At 43.2% G+C, this 20,088-nt stretch overlaps 1 protein-coding gene across 1 annotated transcript in view; it reads left to right on the top strand.

Moving 5' to 3' along the window:
- The window catches only part of LOC121165171 (STAM binding protein), a 43,244-nt gene that overhangs the window by 12,299 nt on the left and 10,857 nt on the right, over positions 1-20,088 (top strand). Inside the window, exons 3-6 of the mRNA XM_040993690.1 lie at positions 5,682-5,757; positions 6,169-6,264; positions 7,838-8,204; positions 19,169-19,293. Coding sequence (XP_040849624.1) covers positions 5,682-5,757; positions 6,169-6,264; positions 7,838-8,204; positions 19,169-19,293 — 664 coding nt within the window. The remainder of the gene's footprint in view (positions 1-5,681; positions 5,758-6,168; positions 6,265-7,837; positions 8,205-19,168; positions 19,294-20,088) is intronic.

Raw genomic sequence — 20,088 nt, 5'->3', positions numbered from 1 at the left:
CTAACACTCTTGCTTAAACTGAGTTTAATCAATCTCCAAACCTTTGCTAATCTGAACAAAGAAATTACCTCCTATCTTAAAGTGAATTTGTTTCAACATGAGTGAAACTATACCATTTTGTATATTTATTCTCCTTTAGTGTTCACTTTCCTACTTGTTTCTCTGTTGTTCTGTTGGTTATTATGCTTGGGTTTGTCTTTGTTTGCTTTGGCACATTTACTTTCTTGGCGGCAACCAGATCTGACTCCAGAGAACAGTAGACATCTGGGCCACTGCTACTCTATGCTTAGAAATGTCCTTGTCCTGGTGTTAGTATCTTCATCTCATCCGTGCTCACATGTTTTGTTGGTTGGTAAAAATAGTTCTGAAAACACAGAAGAGAGGTTGGGTATAGATGAGGCACCCTCTCAGCACTTTATCTGTTTCAGTGTCAACAACCCTAGCAGGGAGTACTAGTATGTCTGTATATCATTTATTTACATGAAGAAACTGAGGGGTAGTGGAAGCAAATGGTTTACCCATAGTCTTGTAGTTAGGAAATGGTCAAGCCAGACCTTGAACCCGAGCAGGTGGCACCAGAGTCTGACTTCCTAACCTCTGTACTGTATTATTCCCGGCATGAGTAACGGGTTCTGTTGCCCCTTATCTCTTTTTGAGAGATCTTCCTCCCCATATATTCTCATTGAGAAAATTGACTGAAATTGGCTAAAACAAAGCAAAGGAATTCCTGTGTAAGTCTGGGAATTATCTCTTCACTTACAAACTGGATTTCATTAGTTGGTTCAAAGTCAAAGTAGTATAAAAAGATATATGGTGAAATGATTGACACATACATACTCTTGGCTCATTCACTCTGTTTCACTGCCTTCTGTTAGTTTCGGTGTGTACTTCCTTATTTTTTTAATGTTCTCCTACATGACATAAATATATATAAACATACTTTGAGAAGTTCATGGAAAATTGAAATTAAAGATCAATTTTAGGGCAGATGTTATGCCTACTCGTTAAGACACCAGTCAGAACACCAAAATCTGAGTTTGAAACCAGCATCCTTCCTGACTTCGTCTCTTGGTGATAAGGATCCTGGGAGGCAGCAGCAATGGCTCAAGTGGTTGGGTTCCCGCTACCTGTGTGGGAGACCTGGAAGATTCTGGCCTAGACTGGCAGGCCATCATTACTGGCATTTGGGGATAGAACCAGTAGATGGAGCTCTCTGTCTGTTTCTGACTTCCAGGTAAACAATAATACATGTTTATTTTGATGCAAAAAAATTTCTTTGAAATTCATGCATAGTTTTCTCATTATACTTGTTTTCTTTTTAATATCTTCAAGGAACTAAAGGAGCTTGGTACGGTAGCTCAGTGGCTGGATCCTTGCCTTGCACGCAATGAGATACCTTATGAGCACTGGTTCATGTCCCAGTTGTTTTACTTCCCGCTTGTGGCCAAGGAAACCAGTCGAAGATGGCTTGGTACCCTGCACCTAACTGTGAAAAAGCTCTCGGCTCGTGGCTTTGGGGAGGATTGGCTCCAGGTGTTGTGGTCACTTGGGGAGTGAACCAGCAGATGGAAGATCTTTCTCTGTATCTCCTTCTCTCTGTTTATCTCCTTTTTCAAAAAATAAATAAATAAATCTTTTAAAAATTGGAATAGGGCCTGGTGCCCTGGTGCAGTGGTTAAGGTCCTCGCCTTGTACGCCCAGGATCCCATATGGGCGCCGGTTCTAATCCCTGCAGCCCCACTTCCCTTCCAGCTCCATGCCTGTGGCCCGGGAAGGCAGTCAAGGATGGCTCAAAGCTTTGGGACCCTGCACCCGTGTGGGAGACCCGGAAGAGGCTCCTGGCTTCGGATCGGCATAGTATCGGCCGTTGTGCTCACTTGGGGAGTGAATCATCGGACGGAAGATCTTCCTCTCTCTCCTCTCTGTACATCCGCCTTTCCAATAAAAAATAATAAAAATAAATCTTTAAAAATTAGAATATACTACATAAGTATGGATTTTAATTTTGTTCACATCACCTTATAATTCCATTTCCCATGAACTTTTTTTTTTAAAGATTTATTTATTTATTGGAAAGTCAGATATACAGAGAGGAGGAGAGACAGAGAGGAAGATATTCCGTCCAATGATTCACAATCCTAGTGGCTGCAATGGCCGATGCTATGCCGATCCGAAGCCAGGATCCAGGAACTTCTTGCCGGGTCTCCCACACAGGTGCAGGGTCCCAAGGCGTTGGTCTGTCCTCGACTGCTTTCTCAGGTCACAAGCAAGGAGCTGGATGGGAAGTGGAGCTGCCGGGATTTGAACCAGCGCCCACATGGGATCCTGGGTGCTTTCAAGGCGAGGACTTTAGCCACTAGGCCGCGCCGCCGGGCCCTCCCATGAGCTTTTTAAATACTCTGTATATACATAAGCATATATAATCCTCCTTTTTTTAAAAAGATTTATTTTGTTTATTTTTTTTTATTGGAAAGACAGATATACAGAGAGGAGAGACAGAAAGGAATATCTTCCGTCCAATGATTCACTTCCCAGGTGACCGCAACAGCTGGAGCTGAGCCAATCCGAAGCCAGGAGCCTCTTCCAGGTCTCCCACGCGGGTGCAGGGTCCCAAGGCCTTGCGCTGTCCTTGACTGCTTTCCCGGGCCACGGGCAGGGAGATGGAAGGGAAGCAGGGCCGCCGGGATTAGAACTGGTGCCCCTATGGGATCCTGGGCGTACAAGGCGAGGACCTTAACCACTGTGCCATCGCGCCGGGCCCTATAACCCTCCTTTAAAAAAAATATTGTTTCCGTTGGAAAGGCAGTTGTACATAGAGGAGAGACAGAGACAAAAATCCTTCATCTGCTGGTTCACTCTAAAAGTGGCTGTGATGGCCAGGGCTAAGCTGATCCAAAGCCAGGAGCCTCTTCCAAGGTTCCCACATGGGTGCAGGGTCCTAAGGTGTTGGGCCATCCTCTGCTGCTTTCCCAAGCCCCAAGCAGAGAGTTGAATGGGAAGTGGAGCAGCCAGGACACAAATTGACACCCATATGGGATTCCGGCACTTGCAAGGGGATAATTAGCCATTGGGGCCATTGCACCAAGCTCATCCACTCTTTCTTACACGTAAAATAGCATGTGGTATACACTTTACACATTCTTTTTTCATTCAGCTCATGGAAAGGTTGTCAGTACATTTAATCCATCCAATGTTTATTGAATGCCTCTTTCAAGGCACTGTGCTGGCTTTAGAGGTATATAGAAAGCAGTATGAATTAGAAATCTTCAGCTGCGGGAAGCTTACAGTCTGGTTCTGTAATGAAAACATAAATTAAAGTGTGAGGTTTGTACAATGCACTGCTTTGCTGGCTGACTCAAGCGCCAGAACAACACACATTCTGCCTGGCAGAGTTGGTGAAAACACACCTTGGTCTATGGACACACAGTGGGAGATTTGCTGGGTGCTGAAGTCTTCAGTCTCCAGAATACAAGAACTAGGTCTTATTTAATCCTTGTGTCTTCTTCCAGATCTTGTGGTTTGAATAAATGAATCTGTACTTGTTTTAAGTATAGACTTCAAGGGAAAAATTTTAATCTCTTTTTCATGAACCTAAAGGAAAGCTTTTTAGAACCATTTTGATTTTGGAATTCATCTGTGCCTGAGGAGTCTGGTCAGGTTGGATTGAAATGAGCATTTCATGTGCTTTAATATAGAACTGACAGAGGAGGGCTTATCTCTGGAGGGTTTGCTTTGACTGGGTTAAGCAGGAGAGGGTCTTCCTCTTTCTCCCTTAGTGAGGTTTCCTGTTCCATTCCCACCCCACACGCAGAAGGTCAGAAAGAGTCTAATACAACTGTACTCTAGCCATGGACACTTGGCCCTCAATTGATTGGTCTCAAGTTTCTGTTTCCGTGTATTACAACTTATTTCTGTTAAAAGACATCGTTGATTCAGAGCCGCTCCAGCAGGTGCAGTTGCTCCAGGAGTAGTGAAGGCAGTGGTGGTGGGATGATTCAAAGAGTTGTCCTGCTGATGTTGAAAGCCAAGTTGGCCTGGCCTGGCCTGGTAACCTAGTGGCTAATCCTTGCCTTGGAACCTCCAGGATCCCGTATGGTAGCTGGTTTGTGTCTCAGCTATTCCATTACCCTTCTAGCTCCCTGCTTGTGAATTTGGAAAGCAGTTGAGCACTGCCCAAAGCCTTGGGACCCTGTACCTATGTGGGAGACCTGGAAGAAGCTCCTGGTTCCTGGCTCTGGATCAGCTCATCTCTTGTCATTGTGGCCACTTGAGGAGTGAACCAGTGGATGGAAGATTTTTGTTTCTGTCTCCCCTCTATAAATCTGCCTTTCCAATAAAAAAAAAAAAAATCTTTAAAAAAAAGGACCAGTCTGCCGCTTTGTTGCTATAACAAGTTACTGGACTTTTATTTGTTTCTACTCTTCTTAATATCATAAATTTAAGAGATTTGTGAATTGTTTAACCTTATTTTTCCCAAAAAAGGAATTAAAGAGAAAATTTAGTGGTTTTTGTTGTTGGTGGTGGTTTTATTTTTTGTTGAATTTTTATTCTGATTTTTTGAATTTTATGGTACAATTTCGTAAAGACTGAGATTCAGTATGGAAACCAGTATGGAACAGGTTATTGAAGTTACAGAAAATATATTTATGTTTATACCTAAGCATTTTCCATCAGATCATGAAGCATGTTGCACATGTGTGGTAAAATTATTATATGCATATAACACATGCACTGTTGGCATTTTTTAAATATTTACTTATTTGTTTATTTGAAAGAGTTACAGAGAGAGTTGGTGAGAGATCAGTCTTGCATTTACCAGCTTAGTCTTTAGCCATACTGGCCAGGGCTGGTCCAGGTTGAAACAGGAGCCTGGAACTCTACTGGAGCTCCCACGTACATGCAGGGGTCCAAGGCCTTGGACCATCTTCTGCTATTTTTTTTAGCTGCATTAGCAGGGAACTACATCAGAAGTGGAGCAGCTAGGGCATGAACTGGTAGTTACATGAGATGTCAGCATGGCAAGGGACTACTTAACTGCCATACCACATTGCTGATCCCAGGATTTGTGCCTTTCAGCGCTTGGCATGATTAAAGGGAATATTCTTCTTTGGAGGACCGTTAGTACTAAAGAATAAAAGCCAGAATTAAAGCTCAGTTTAGGGATAGGAATAATGATGATTTCTTCATGGACTACTGTACATGGCTGCCAAATTGCTCTCTGAAAAATATTTTGTGATTTAGGCCCTCTCCTTGAAAACCATTATTTCACAAGAAAATTAGCTCTTTGAAAATAACTTTTTTTTTTTTTTTTTGGCACAGAATAGCGTTTTGGGGGAGTTTTGGCCATCCTTTTTGTTACATGAACCTGGTGCTTGCTGCCACATACCTAGTTTAAGAAGCAATGGAGGGGAGGGGGCAATCCCAGTCCCTATAAAACTGTGTCACATAATGCAATGTAATCAATAAAAAAAACCAAAAAAACAAAACAAAAAAAACAAACAAGCAATGGCTTAGGGAATGTGGCCAAGAAACATGGCCTGCCTGGATGTGCCTCTGTCTCTCCTGCTCTTCTGGAAACCCTAATCCAGTGGCTGCAGCATCAGAGGATCGCGTGACTTCAGGGGCTTGTGGGCATTTGAACATTTTCTTTGCAACATAATCAATTTGTTCTATTCCCTTAGACTCTTTATTGAGAAGTTACCAAAGCATCGAGATTACAAATCGGCAGTCATTCCTGAAAAGAAAGACACAATAAAGGTGGGTGTTCATTTTCGATGTTGCCTGTCTAAAAGCATCAGAAGAGCATAGGCTAACTTCAAAACTAAAGTACAAAGGGTTCTCAAAAAGTTCGTAAATGCTATTATGAAAAAGCTGCATGGATTGTAAAAACTTTTCACATGAAGATAAACTTAGTTCCATGTTCCACGAACTTTTTCCAAGAAATCTTGTTGTAGTCTCTGCTTGCAAATCAAATCCTGTGATAGGAGATAAGACCATTTCAGCAGAATGGTGATGAAGCAAACGAATGTGGAACAGTAAGGAGAGTTATGTTTCAAACCATTTTCAGAAATATTATTGCCATTGCCAACTTGACTGAAGTCTCCTTTATACTGTCCTGCTAACTTAGCCCATATTTTCTTAACTCTGTTTTTCTGTTTTATATCTCAGAAATTAAAGGAGGTTGCATTTCCCAAAGCAGAAGAACTGAAGGCTGAGCTATTAAAACGATACACCAAAGAATATACAGAATATAATGAGAAAAAGGTCAGTATATAGCATCAAAGAAAAAATTATTTCATTTGTTTTTGTAATCTATGCTTTGAGTTTGTAATATCTTTTTTTCTAAGATTTTTTTTTCACTCCCAAAATGGCCTCAATGGCTAGAGCTAAACCAATTCAAAGCCAAGAGTCAGGAGCCTCTTCCAGTCTCTCATGCGGGTGCAGGGTCCCAAGACTTTGGGCTGTCCTTGACTACTTTCCTGGGCCACAAGCAGGGAGCTGAATGGGAAGTAGAGCATTCAGGACATGAACCAGCCCCCATACGGGATGCCAACATTTGCTGGTGAGGATTAGTTGAACCGTCGCACCAACCCCGTAATAACTTTTAACAGAGGCTGTGATAGTCTGATGTATTGGGACAAAAGCCAGTCACCTTAATAAGCAGAAGACCAATGGTTAGGCTGAGAATTGCAACACAGATGTAGCTCACTTGGCCAGAGAAGGTGACAGAAAACCTATTGCCTTTCTGCTGCACTTAGAGTGAGAACTTCAACACTGAAAATTCTCGTGAAAGCACAGGTTTTTAAATCAGATTGGGGGATTTGACTCACGATTGAGTACACCAAGAAGTGTTTATCATCATTGTGTCTTAAAGCCATTCCAGTTGCTTCTTGTCAGGCAGTGTCTTAAAGCATGTGGAAAAGCTCACAGAGCCCTGCAAATAGCCCTGAGTCAGCCATGGATGCAGACTACGCCTCTCCATCACCCGTGTAGCTGTCTGCTGGGCATCGTTTTCAATTCTGATAAGGAAAATAAACAGAGGCGTGATGAGATATATGCTTTTTGATTGTTTTGTCTAAAGTATTTATTTATTTGAAATGGAGTGACTAAGGGATTTTTCAACCACTGATTCACTCCCCAAATGCCTGAGACAGCCATAGACAGGCCAGGCAAAGCCAGGAGCCAGATCTCCCATGTGGATGGCAAGAACTGAAACATCACCAAAGATGTCATACTGCAAATGGCTAGTCCAGAAAAAGCTCAAAACTCAAAGTGTGTTTTCTCCTGAATGTGTATCACTTTTCCATTGTAAAGTTACAAAATTATAAGACCAACTATTATTAAGTCAGTGATCATCTCTACCTGATATTTCTTATTAATTTCAAATGTCATTCTGTTGGATTGATCACTAGAAAAACTTCATTTGGGGTTAAAATTCAGTAGAAGCTCCCAAGACAGCAGATGTAAATTTGGATTTGATTTGATATCCTTTTTGGGATGCAGAATACATACTTGGCAATGTAAGAGAATAAAACAGTATGTGATAGAGGCTAAGGGCTATGGAAAATAAGTTGTATTGAGATTTCAGTAAAGAAAAAATTATATTAGGTAGAGTCATTGTGGTAAGACATTGAAAGAATTGAGGCTTTAACTTTCCTAAAGATACCTGCACAGCAGCTGGATCGAAAGGGGTGGTGACTGGATCTGATGGGTGTAGAGGTCCTGGAGGAGCATGGCTGCCAGGTTGGGAAATCCTGCTGGAAAAGTATGTCTCAGGAGGCCCTGAGGTGGAAAGTGTTAGCCAAAGTTTTTTTGTTTTTGTTTGTTTTAATTGTAGAAGAAGGAAGCAGAGGAATTTGCCCGAAATATGGCCATCCAGCAAGAATTGGAAAAGGAGAAACAGAGGGTAGCACAACAGAAGCAGCAGCAGCTGGAACAAGAGCAGTTCCACGCCTTTGAGGAGATGATCCGGAACCAAGAGCTGGAAAAAGAGCGACTGAAAATTGTACAAGAGTTTGGGAAGGTGGACCCTGGCCTGGGTGGTCTTCTGGTGCCTGACTTGGAAGGTCCTTCTTTAGATGTGTTCCCTGCCTCACCTGTCTCATCCACACAGCCTGCAGACTGTAACACAGTTATAAGACCAGCTAAGCCACCCGTGGTGGACAGGTCCTTGAAACCTGGAGCGCTGAGCAACTCAGAAAATAGTAAGTTGTTCATTTTTTGATTTTCTCTTCCATCTGTGTTGCAGCCAAAGAGTTATCATTTGGGAGATTCAGGCTGAGAGTATGTCTGTGATTTTTTAAGCTTAGGTTAGAGAGACCTACTAAATAAATATTGTTGTATTGTGTTCTGTCATTCTGCCTGTTTATAAAAAGGGGTATTTTCTTATACGATATAATTTGCCTGGGAACAGACCGATTTTTAAAGAGCTTATACAGTCCTTAAAGTTCAGATCCTCCGCTTTGGAGGATTTTACAGAGATTTGAAATGTCCAGGGAGTAAGAGACCAGTGTTGTTGTGTTTTGTTTTGTTTACTTTTTCCATTTTTAAAATTATATTTTCACAATCTTTACACAGTTAATTAGGATAAGAAGGCTCAAGGGCTACAGGAAAATTGATAAGACTATTATTTCCACATAGTTTTTTTTTCCTATATCTGGGGTAAAAGGAGAGGTAAAGGGAAAAGCCCCACCCAGTCTCCCACCCATCCCAGGTCCCAGATGTGGGGTATGCTCTGAGGGTCTTGCTCAAGTGGTTTTGATAGTTCAACAGCTATGAATTGCTGCCAGTCTCACCACTCCAAGCACGATGAAGTCGCTGAAGAATCCTCTGATTGACATAGTCCATCATAGAGTCACCATTTGCCCAGTATTTCACTGCCAACATGTGGCTGGGGTAGTTGATTGACTTGTTCTGTCCTCTGTTTTTTCACGGTTAGGGTTCTGAGTCTGGCAGTTCAATTGGGGGGAATCCCTAAAGAGACTTTGTCTGAGGTGAACCCAGACCAGATTCTTGTATGTACTTGCAAGTACATACACAGTCCATCACCCTAATCAGCTGGTGGTTGCAATTGCTGGGTTGGTTCTGTTTCCAGTGCTGTCTTCCATGTGAACCAATGGGTGTTGCAGTCCAGCCTGGTTCTGCCCAGCACATACTTGGCCCTCACATAAACCAGTGGGAGCTGCAGCCCAGTCAGAGCAACCCACAATAACCCCCACCAGGCCCGCCCCTACCCTGGTTCCCGAGCTTGCCAGAATGTGCAGCAGACTAGTTCAATCTGTCCCACATCTGCGTCAGCTCTTGTACATGTCAATGGGCATTGAAGCCTAGTTCAACCCAATGAGCCCAAATATCCAGCCCACACACATACTGTTGTCATTTTAAAAATCTACTTTTGAAATGTATAGAATTATTATATAATTCAAAAACTGACTAGAAATAAAAAAAGGCTACTGCACTATGCACTGAAAGCTTTCCTAATTTTTAAGGCTAATTGCAATGAACAGGTAAATATTTGTGTCTGCATATAGTTAGTGATAAATTAGTCTAGCCGTAAAAACCATCTAGTCTTTTTATATGAGAAAATAATAATAGAGTCGCAATGATGATGATGCCTGATCAATAAATTAAATCTAGGTGGGGCTTTCAAGTAGTCATTTTCAGAAGTCAGCTCTGCAGGCCATTCATGTATACAAGTACACAAGAGAATGTGGACTGGAGGGCTGTGCTTCACTATTGGGACCCCTCTAGTTTATTCAGCAGGCTTAACTCCCACTGTGTCCCTTCCCCCGTAGTCTGTGCTGTGAGGAACTGGAACTATCAGGCATCCAGAACATTCCCTGGACTATCTTATCCAAAGAGATTGATGAACATTTTTCATTTACCTAGAATTTTCTTACTGTGTGTCTGCCTTCCCTGCTTTCCATGAATTCTACACTCTCATTCCTTCAATCAGATTAACTCCATTCTCCTTAAAACTCCCAGAGCTCTTTTCATCACGAATGCAATTTAGATCGCTCACCTGATAGTGTCATCATTTGTCAAGAACTTGGTTTTAACTTTTTGCAGTGTAGGCCTTGAGTCTCATTCACACATGTGTTCCCTGTGGGCTAAGCAGGGTTTCTTTGATATGTACTTGATAATGGTTGTGGAACTGAAGGGAAAGCACTCTACCAAACTTTATTTATTTATTTATTTTTAAAGATTTATTTATTTTTATTACAGAGTCAGATATACAGAGAGGAGGAGAGACAGAGAGAAATATCTTCCGTGCAGTGATTCACTCCCCAAGTGGCCACAGTGGCCGGTGCTGCACCGATCCAAAGCCAGGAGCCCAGATAATCCTCTTCCAGGTCTCCCATGTGAGTGCAGGGTCCCAAGGCTTTGGGCCGTCCTCGACTGCTTTCCCAGGCCACAAGCAGGGAGCAGATGGGAAGTGGAGCTGCCGGGATTAGAACCGGACCCCATATGGGATCCTGGTGCTTTCAAGGCGAGGACTTTAGCTTCTAGGCCATGGTGCCAGGCCAAAACTTTAGTTTATAGTCCTTAGACACTCATCAGAGTTCTGTGTGCCTGTATCTCCTGGTTCAACATTGCTACCTCTCTAGCAATTCAACTCTAACTGTTGAATGTAAGAAGTAGAATGTCTTTTTTTTTTTTTTTTACATTTTAAAATGTGAAATATGATACCAAAAAATGTTTCTTGATTGCCATTTCTCCCACAAGTGTCTGCTTGGTGTTCAAGAGCTGAGTTCTTTCTTGACATCGTTACACAGGAGTTATAAACTGCTTTCTTCATGTATTTTGTGGGGCTTTGTTGTTGTTCTTATTCTGTTTTGGCTTTCTTTTAAAGGATAAAGTTCAGAAGTGAGTAACTACTCAAATTATTTTCTGTTTTCAAGACTATATCCTGGTATGGTTCTTTGAAAGTTACTCTGATATTCTTAGCCGAGATGAAAGAAAGACATAAAGTAAAAAGAAAAGTACAGTTGAATGGGGAGGTTATTTTTCCAGCCTTTGTGTTAGATCTGACAGCAAATTCCCAGTTATATCAAGATCATTTTTTTAAATACAAATCTTTATTTATTTTTTTTTATTTTTGCCAATCTTTACATAGTTAATTAGGGTAAAAGGTTCAAGGGCTACAGGAAAGTAGGTAAAACTATTATTTCCACATAGTTTTTTTTTCCTATATCTGGGGTAAAGGGAGAGGTAAAGGGAAAAGCCCCACCCAGTCTCCCACCCACCCCAGGTCCCAGATGTGGGGTATGCTCCGAGGGTCTTGCTCAAGTGGTTTTGATAATTCAACAGTTATGAATTGCTGCCAATCTCACCACTCCAAGCACGATGAAGTCGCTGAAGAATCCTCTGATTGACATAGTCCATCATAGAGTCACCATTTGCCCAGTATTTCACTGCCAACATGTGGCTGGGGTAGTTGATTGACTTGTTCTGTCCTCTGTTTTTTCACGGTTAGGGTTCTGAGTCTGGCAGTTCAATTGGGGGGAATCCCTAAAGAGACTTTGAGGTGAACCCAGACCAGATTCTTGTATGTACTTGCAAGTACATACACAGTCCATCACCCTAATCAGCTGGTGGTTGCAATTGCTGGGTTGGTTTTGTTTCCAGCCCCGACTTCCCCTGGAACCTTGTGGGTGTTGCAGTCCAGCCTGGTTCTGCCTAGCACATACTCGGCCCTCACATAAACCAGTGTGAGCTGCAGCCTAGTCATAGCGACCCACAATAACCCCCACCAGGCCCGCCCCTACCCTGGTTCCCGAGCTTGCCAGAATGTGCAGCAGACTAGTTCAATCTGTCCCACATCTGCGTCAGCTCTTGTACATGTCAATGGGTATTGAAGCCTAGTTCAACCTAACCAGCTCCACCATCCAGCCAGCCCACACACATACTGTTGGGTGCCTTTCTGTCTAGGCACCCCTGCCCCTGTCCTGGTTTTCATGCCCTCCCGTGGGAGTGGCAACCCAAGAGGGAGGAGCCCACTATTTCCCTTTTAGGCCACTCCCTCTCCTGCATCATGCACTCTCCAGGTGGTTCTGCAGTTTAACTTGACAGTATTAGCTTCCAGTGCCAGCTTCTGCCAGCGGATGCTGCGGCTAAGCCCAGCCAACTGTACCCACTCTAATTTATGCTTCCACCAGTAGAAACAATGAGCCCAACCTGGCTTTTCCCTGATCTAGTCCACATGAGGACAACAGGTATTACAGCCCTGCCTGGTCTGGTCTGCCCCCATCCTAGCTCACACTCTCCAGTGGGAGTAGCTGTCCAGGAGGGGAATCCCCTCCTTCCCTCTACTGGCTTCGTCCCCTCCCTCCCTGGTTCTCACGTGTGCTGGTTGGGCACTGGGCCACATCTGGTACAGCTCACCTCACCTTGGCATTCCATAATGTGCACTGGTTTTTGTTGTGACCGAACCTGGCTCAGTCAACACTCTGTTCTGGTGCTCGGATTTGCCAGTTGGTGATATCAACTGGTCTGCCCCGACCCATGCCAAATGTATGCCAGTAGGAAACTTTCCATGGCCTCTTCTGGGCTGTTTCCTATCATGCTTCTTGCCGGGTCTGTGTCCTGCCAGAGGAGTTGACCAGGCTCCTCTATCAAAACCTCTCCTAATGCCAGATTTTGCACATACCAGAGGGTCTATGAGTCAGCCCTACTCAGTTCAGCTCAATCAGGAACATTTTTCAAGGAAGTATTTTACCTTTGTCTTAGCTTCAATAATTAAAGTTATTCTTGGAGCAGCAATTCTAAAATACTAAGTTTCATCTAAGCAGATACAAGCAAGGCCCTAGCACAATTTATCCTAAGGTCAATTCCTTGTCTGCTGATCACTAGGAAAATGGAATGGGAGACTTCTCACTTGATAAATGGAATCTGTAAAAATTAACAAGTCTGTTGCAAGTTTTGGTCTGTTTTGCCATCAATCACTCAGTTGGCAGCTGGAATTTCAGAGGCCAGAGTGAAATAATCCCCAAAACAAGCTGACCTCTCATTTAGGATCTGGTTAATGCATGTTAAACCCTTCACATTAAAAAGATCCTACTGAGGAAAAACAATACAGTCAACATAGTGCAGCACTTAAATTGCAGCTTGGGAAGATGACAGCCCATACTGTAGTCCTATTCTGAGTCCGGGTCCTCTGCTTCTAGTCCATCTTCCTATTAATGTGGCTGGGTAGGCCGTGGAAGGTGGCCTAAGGCCTTAGCTTCCCATAATCTATTGGACACTCCCAGGGAGGTGGGGCCCTGGCTTTGGCCTGGCATATTAATAGCAGTTGCACACGTTTTGGAAGTGATCCAGCAAGTGAAAGATCTCTGTCACTCTGGCTTTCAAGTAAACAATCTTTTTTAAAAAATTTATTTGTTTTTATTGGAAAGTCAGATATACAGAGAGGAGGAGAGACAGAGAGAAAGATCTTCTGTTCGATGATTCACTCCCCAAGTGGCCACAATGGCTGGAGCAAAGCCAATCTGAAGCCAGGAGCCAGGAATCTTTCTGGGTCTCCCACATGGGTGCAGGGTCCCAAGGCTTTGGGCCGTCCTCCACTGCCTTTGCAGGCCACAAGCAGGGAGCTGGATGAGAAGCAGGGCTGCCAGGATTAGAACAGGTGTCTATATGGGTTCCCGATGCGGTCAAGGTGTGGACTTTAGTTGCTGGGCTACCACACCGAGCCCCAATGTGACAAATTAATATGTGTATGCAATTTAGCTAGCATATCTATCACCTTAGACATTTATCATTTCTTTGTTTTGAGAACATTAGAAATCTTCTCTACAGGGCAAGATGTTCTTTGATGTTGTTTGGGAAGCCTATATCCCATTTCAAAATGCCTGAGTTTGATTCCTGGCATCACTTCTGATTCCAGTTGACTGCTGATGCACACACTGGGAAGCAATAAGTAATTGCCCAAGTACTTGAGTCCCTGCAACATATGGGAAACTTGGTTTGACTCAGCCCCCATTTTTTAAGGCATTTGGGGAAATAAACCAGTAAATGAAAGTTTTGCCTATCACTGTGCCTTTCAAGTAAATTTAAAAAATTTTAAGATTTACTTACTTGAGGGCCCACTGCGGTAGCCTAACAGCGGAAGTCCTCACCTTACACACGCCAGGGTCCCATGTGGGCACCGGTTTGTATCTCAGCTGCTCCACTTCCTTTCCAGCTCTCTGCTTGTGCCTGGGAAAGCAGTCAAGGATGGCCCAATGCCTTGAGACTCAGCATCTGCATGGGAGACCTGAAAGTGGCTCCTGGCTTTGGAACAGTTCATCTCTGGATGTTGTGGCTGCTTGGGTTGTAAATCAGCAGCAGGAAGATCTTCCTCTCTGTCTCTCCTCTCTGTATATCTACCTTTCCAATATAAATAAATATTTTCGAAAAAACGTTTTACTTACTTAAAAGGCAGAATTACAGGGAGAGCGAGGTTTTCCATTTGCAAGTTCAGTACCTAAATGGCTATAATGACCAGGACTGGGCCAGGCCAAAGCTAGAAGCCCAGAAAATCTTTGGGGTCTCCCACATGATTGGTAGTGGCTCATGTAATCTCTCCTTCCTCTGCTGCTTTCTCAGATGCATTATAGGTACCAGAGTCAGAAACAAAATTCAGGGACTTAAAATGGTACTCATATGGGATACAGACATCACAAGCAGTGGCTTAATCCACCATACCGCAGCAACAGCCCCAAGAAATCATTTTCTAAAAATCCTCTCTACTAGCTAAATGTTAACTATAGTTGTCCTAACTGTGCAACATTTTCCCTATCTAAATGTACCCCTGTATCCATAAATCATCCTCTCTCCTGTCCCCACTCCCCAGCCCCACTCCACACACCCTTCACAGGCCCTGCTAATCATTCTCTATTCTCTACTTTTATGAAATCAACTTTTTACATTCCACAGGTGGGAACAGGTGATGTTTTGTTGCTGTTCCTGACATTTCACTTAACCTAATATCCTCTAGTTCTATTCATGATGCTGCAAATGGCAGGATTTCATCCTTTTTAGGCCTAAGTGACCTTCTCTTGTGTGTCTAGATGCCCTTTTTTCATTATCTGTTCATCTGTTGGTAGACTCCTAGATTGATTTCAAATCTTGGCTATTGCAAATAGTGCTGCAGTAAACATGGGAGTATGTACTGACATATTGAATTTACTTCCTTTGGATGTACACCCAACAGGGATTGTGGGATCACATGGCAGTTTTGTTCAGTTTTTTTAAGAGCTCCATATTGTTTTCCATATTGGCTGTACTAAGTTATATTCTCACCAGCGGAGTCACCCTTCCCCTGTGTCTTTGACAGCATTCATTGTCTTTGATATTAGCAATTCTGATAATAATGAGATGATATTTGTTATGGTTTTGATATTTATTTCCCTAATGATGGAGGATATTAGCATTTGTCTCACATGTTTTTGGCCATATGTGTATTTTCTTTTGAGAAATGCTTATTCAGATAATTTTCCCATTTTTAAAGTCATATTATTTGGTCTTGAGTTGCTGGGTTTTTTATTTCCTTCTGTATTCTAGTTATTAATCCCTTGTCATATGAATAATGTTCAAATAATATCTCCTGTTGCCCAAGTTATGTCTTTGCTCTATCGATTGATTCCTTTACTGTGGAGAAAATTTCTGGTTTTGGATAATCCCTTTCACGTATTTTTACTTAAAAATTTTTGTTAGACAAAGAATACTCCCATCTACTGGATTCACATTCTTTAATGGCCACATGTGGACCCGGCCAAAGCTGGGAGCCAGTAATTCAATTGAGGTTTCCTGTGTGGGCAGCAGGAACTCAGTTACTTCAGCCACACTGCTTTTGACAGAACGCTAAATTCAGCAGCTGTCGCTTGGTATTGAACCAAGGCACTGTGATACTGAGTGCAAGCATCTTCTCCGGCATCTTAATCACTAAGTTAAATACCTGCCCCACTTTGTGCTTTTTTTTTTTAATTTATTTGTTTTTATTGGAAGGACAGCTTTATAGAAAGGAGGAGAGACAGAGAAGATCTTGTGTCTGTTGATTCACTCCCCAAGCAGCCACAACAGCACCAATCTGAAGCCAGGAGCCCAGAGCCTCCTCCGGGTCTCCCATGCGGGTGCAGCCACAGTGTTAGTTCCTTATTTTCACTTTTGTTTACTGTGATTTAAAAAAATTTTTTTTAAAGATTTTTCTTTTTAATTGGAAAGTCAGTATCACACAGAGGAAGGTCTTCTACCCGTTGGTTCACTCTCCCAAGTAGCTGCAAGGACCAGAGCTGAGCCAATTTGCAGTCAGGAGCCAGGAGCTGCTTCTGGATCTCCCACATGGGAGCAGGGTCCCAAAGCTTTGGGCTGTCCTTGATTGCTTTCCCAGGCCACAAGCAGGGAGCTGGATGGGAAGTGGAGCTGCCGGGATTAGAACTGGCACCCTTGTGGGATCTTGGTGCATGCAAGGAGAGGACTTAAGCTGCTAGGCTACCACTCTAGGCCCAAAAGTCAGTGATTTTTTTTATGTTGTTTTTTGTTTCCTGCATTTTTATCAAATAATTAATCAATTCAAATAGTGGATTTTTATTTTTACATCTATTAGTTTTCTGTATTTAAAATTTTGTCATTTGTAGTTAGGAAATTCTGACCTCCTTCTGTCCCATTTACGTGCCTCTACTTCTTTCCCATGCCTTATTGCTCTGAATTCCAATACTGTATTAAATTAAAGTGGTAAGACATTTTTATCTTGTTTTTGATCTCAAAAAAAATGAAATTAGGTGTTCCCTATTCAGTATGATGTTGGTTATGCATTTGTCAAGTAATCTTTTTGTTATAGGTGTACACTCCTTCTATATCTCATTTTTGAAAGGTTTTTTTGTTTGTTTATTATCATGGATGGATGTTTGCTTTGACTGAATCTTTTTCTGTATCTAATGAGATAATCATGTTTTTTCCCCTGCATTCTGTAATGTGTTATGCTTATTGATTTGAGTGTGTGATTGTATGCCTGTATCCCCGGGATAAATCCTCCTTTAACGTGTTGGATAGTCTTTTCTCTGTGTTGTTTGATTCTGTTTGTTAGTATTTTGTTGAGGTTCTTCCACCTCTTTTCACTGGGGATAATGATCTAAAGTTTTCTTTTTTTGTTACTCTGACTTTTGTATCAGAGTAATGTTTGCTTCCTAGATTGAATCTTTTTTTTTTTAATGTGTTTTATTTTTTTATTAAAAAAACAGATTTAGGGCCCGGCGCGGTGGCGCAAGTGGTTAAAGGTCCTCGCCTTGCACGCCCGGGATCCCATATGGGCGCCGGTTCTAATCCCGGCAGCCCTGCTTCCCTTCCAGCTCCCTGCCTGTGGCCTGAGAAAGCAGTCGAGGACAGCCCAAAGCTTTGGGAACCTGCACCCGCATGGGAGACCCGGAAGAGGCTCCTGGCTTCGGATCGGCATAGTATCGGCCGTTGCGGCTCACTTGGGGAGTGAATCATCGGACGGAAGATCTTCCTCTCTGTCTCTCCTCTCTGTATATCCGCCTTTCCAATAAAAAAAATAATAAAAATAAATCTTTAAAAAAAAATAAAAAAGCAGATTTACAGAGAGAAGGAGAGACAGAGAGAAAGATCTCCCATCTACTGGTTCACTCCCCAAGTGGCCACAATGGCCAGAGCTGAGTTGATCCAAAGTTAGGAGCCAGGAGCTTCTTCCAGGTCTCCCACATGAGTACAGGGTCCCAAGGCATTAGACTGTGCTCAACTGCTTTCCCAGGCCACAAGCAGGGAGCTGGATGGGAAGTGGAGTAGCTGGAACATGAACTGGTGCCCATATGGGATCCTGGCACGTGCAAGGTGGGAACTTTAACCACTAGGCTATCACACCAGGCCCCCTAACTTGAATCTTGAAGTGTTCCCTCCGCCAACTTCTTTTTTAATTTTTAAACGTATGTCAGTTTGTTTGTTTTTAATTTGAAAGGCAGAGTTAAAGAGAGAGTGACACAAAGAGAGATCTTCCCTCGCTGGTTTATTCCACAGATGGCTACAAAGGCCAGAGCTGAGCCAAACTGAAGCCAGGAGCCAAGAGGTTCTTTAGGGTCTCCCATGTGGGTGCAGGGGCCCAAACACTTGTGCCGTATTCCACTGCTTTTCTAGCCCGTAAGCAGGGAGCTGGATGGGAAGTTTAGCAGGCAGGACACAAACTTTTACCCATATGGATGCCAGCACTGGAGGCTTAATCTTAGCCTTCTATGCCATTAGCACCAGCCCCTGAACAATTCTTTAGTTTGTTAAAGTGTAGCCCTTGGTCCTTCTATCTGTGTGGTTTTGCTGGGTTCAGTCTGCCCATCAGCTCTCAGGGTTTGATGTCATGCTTATAGCTTCCCCAGCTAGAGTTGCACTGGTGGCTGTATATAGTTCTAGAATCTCAATAGTTGCTCCAAACCAAATACTGCATGAGCCATTGCGCTAGGGAGAGCTCTGTTCATTGGTACCAATCCTATGTCAATTCTCTGCCTGGGTCCCCAGGCCATCCACAGCATCCTCTGAAATCTAGGTGGTAGCTGCTTTGGCCCCATATCTCTTGAGGGAATTGACACCTACAACTGCAACGGGCTGTGTGCAAGCTAAAGGCCCTGAGATGCCAATTGCATGGCTCAGTCTAAATCTTGAAAACCTCGGTTTGAGGTAAGCCAGTTGTATAATTCTCAGTCTGAGGATGAGGGTATGAGAATCTAGGGGTCCACCCGTGTAAGTCCTGGAGTCCAAAGATTTTCACAGTCCCAGTGGAAAGAGAATAAATTACATTTCCTCTGCCTTTCTGCTCTGTAAGAGTCCCCAGCTGCCTGGCTGGTGCCCTCTCACATAGAGGGTGGATCACTTACTGACTTAGACACTTGTTTTTTTCTGGAAACACCCTCTTGATACAGAAGTAATGCTGTACTGGTCCTCTAAATATTCCTTAACCTGGTCAAGATGACACCTAAAATTAACCATCACTGCTCCCAACAGCTGTGGTAAAGGCTGGAGAAGAGACTTTACAACCCTTTGTTGGTACCCTAAGGATGAGATCTTTAAATGCTGCTGGCAGTTGGAAAGAGCCCCATGAGTTAGCGTTGGCCTCCCAGGGCTGCCCACCGTGGGATCTGGCTGAGGAGGCTCAGCCCAGTGTTCTCAGATTTCTCCCTTTTCTCTATTACAGTTCCTACAGTTGATGGATTACGCCATGTGGTGGTACCAGGGAGGCTGTGTCCACAGTTTCTCCAGTTAGCCAGTGCCAACACTGCCCGGGGAGTAGAGACCTGTGGAATTCTCTGTGGAAAACTGGTAAAAAACCCAAACTCTTTCCTAAGCTGTTTGGGCTTCTGTGACTCTCAGAAGAGATCCAGGGTCAGTTACTGTTTGCGCCAGTCCCTCTGCTGATGGAACCATGGCCTGCAAAATGCATTGAATTTTGTGACCCTGCTCTGACTGATTTTCAAGTCCCTTGAACTGAACTGGTTAGTTTAGAAATGCCTTATTGTTGGTAGGAAAGTCCACTTCTTACCTGTGGAGCCTGTTTTAAGCATCCACTTCATGGTAGGACCTGTATATAAAATATATAAGGATATATCCATAAAGAAGCAACCAGTAATCTGGGAAAGATGGAAGGCATACAAGAAGTGATTAACAGTGTGCTGAATGAATGTATAATATGAGCACTAGGAACCCTGAGGAAGGAAGGTCACTAAATGGAGGCTCTTAAGGAATATATTTCTTAACTGCTGAATGAATCAGTGAGTGAAGCAGACCTTAACCTGAGCCTTAAAGGATGAGAAGGACTTGAGGAAACAGTGGTAGAGAAGCTGTTTGAGATGTGAACGGAAGAAGAGACGTGGTTCTCTGCCCAGAGCTTCTCAAGGACCTGGAATAGCCCCATTGGGCTGCAGGAGGAGATTCGCACAGGACTGGGGTGGCTCTCGTCTCTGTTGCTTTCCCCAGACTGTTTGCATGAGTAGCTCAGGTGGTGAGCTGCTGAGGTGAGGATTACGGGGAAATAAAAAGAGATTCATGATGGGAAAGTGGAGGGCCTTGTCTCATATGGATGTTGAACTCTGCGTTGTAAGACCGGAGTGGTCTGTG

The sequence above is a fragment of the Ochotona curzoniae genome, unplaced genomic scaffold (genome assembly GCF_017591425.1).
Source record: "Ochotona curzoniae isolate NIBS_2020 unplaced genomic scaffold, NIBS_Ocur_1.0 contig_883, whole genome shotgun sequence".
NCBI lineage: Eukaryota > Metazoa > Chordata > Mammalia > Lagomorpha > Ochotonidae > Ochotona > Ochotona curzoniae.
Note: the sequence above shows the minus strand (reverse complement) of the source record. Positions and strands in the feature narration are given on the sequence as shown.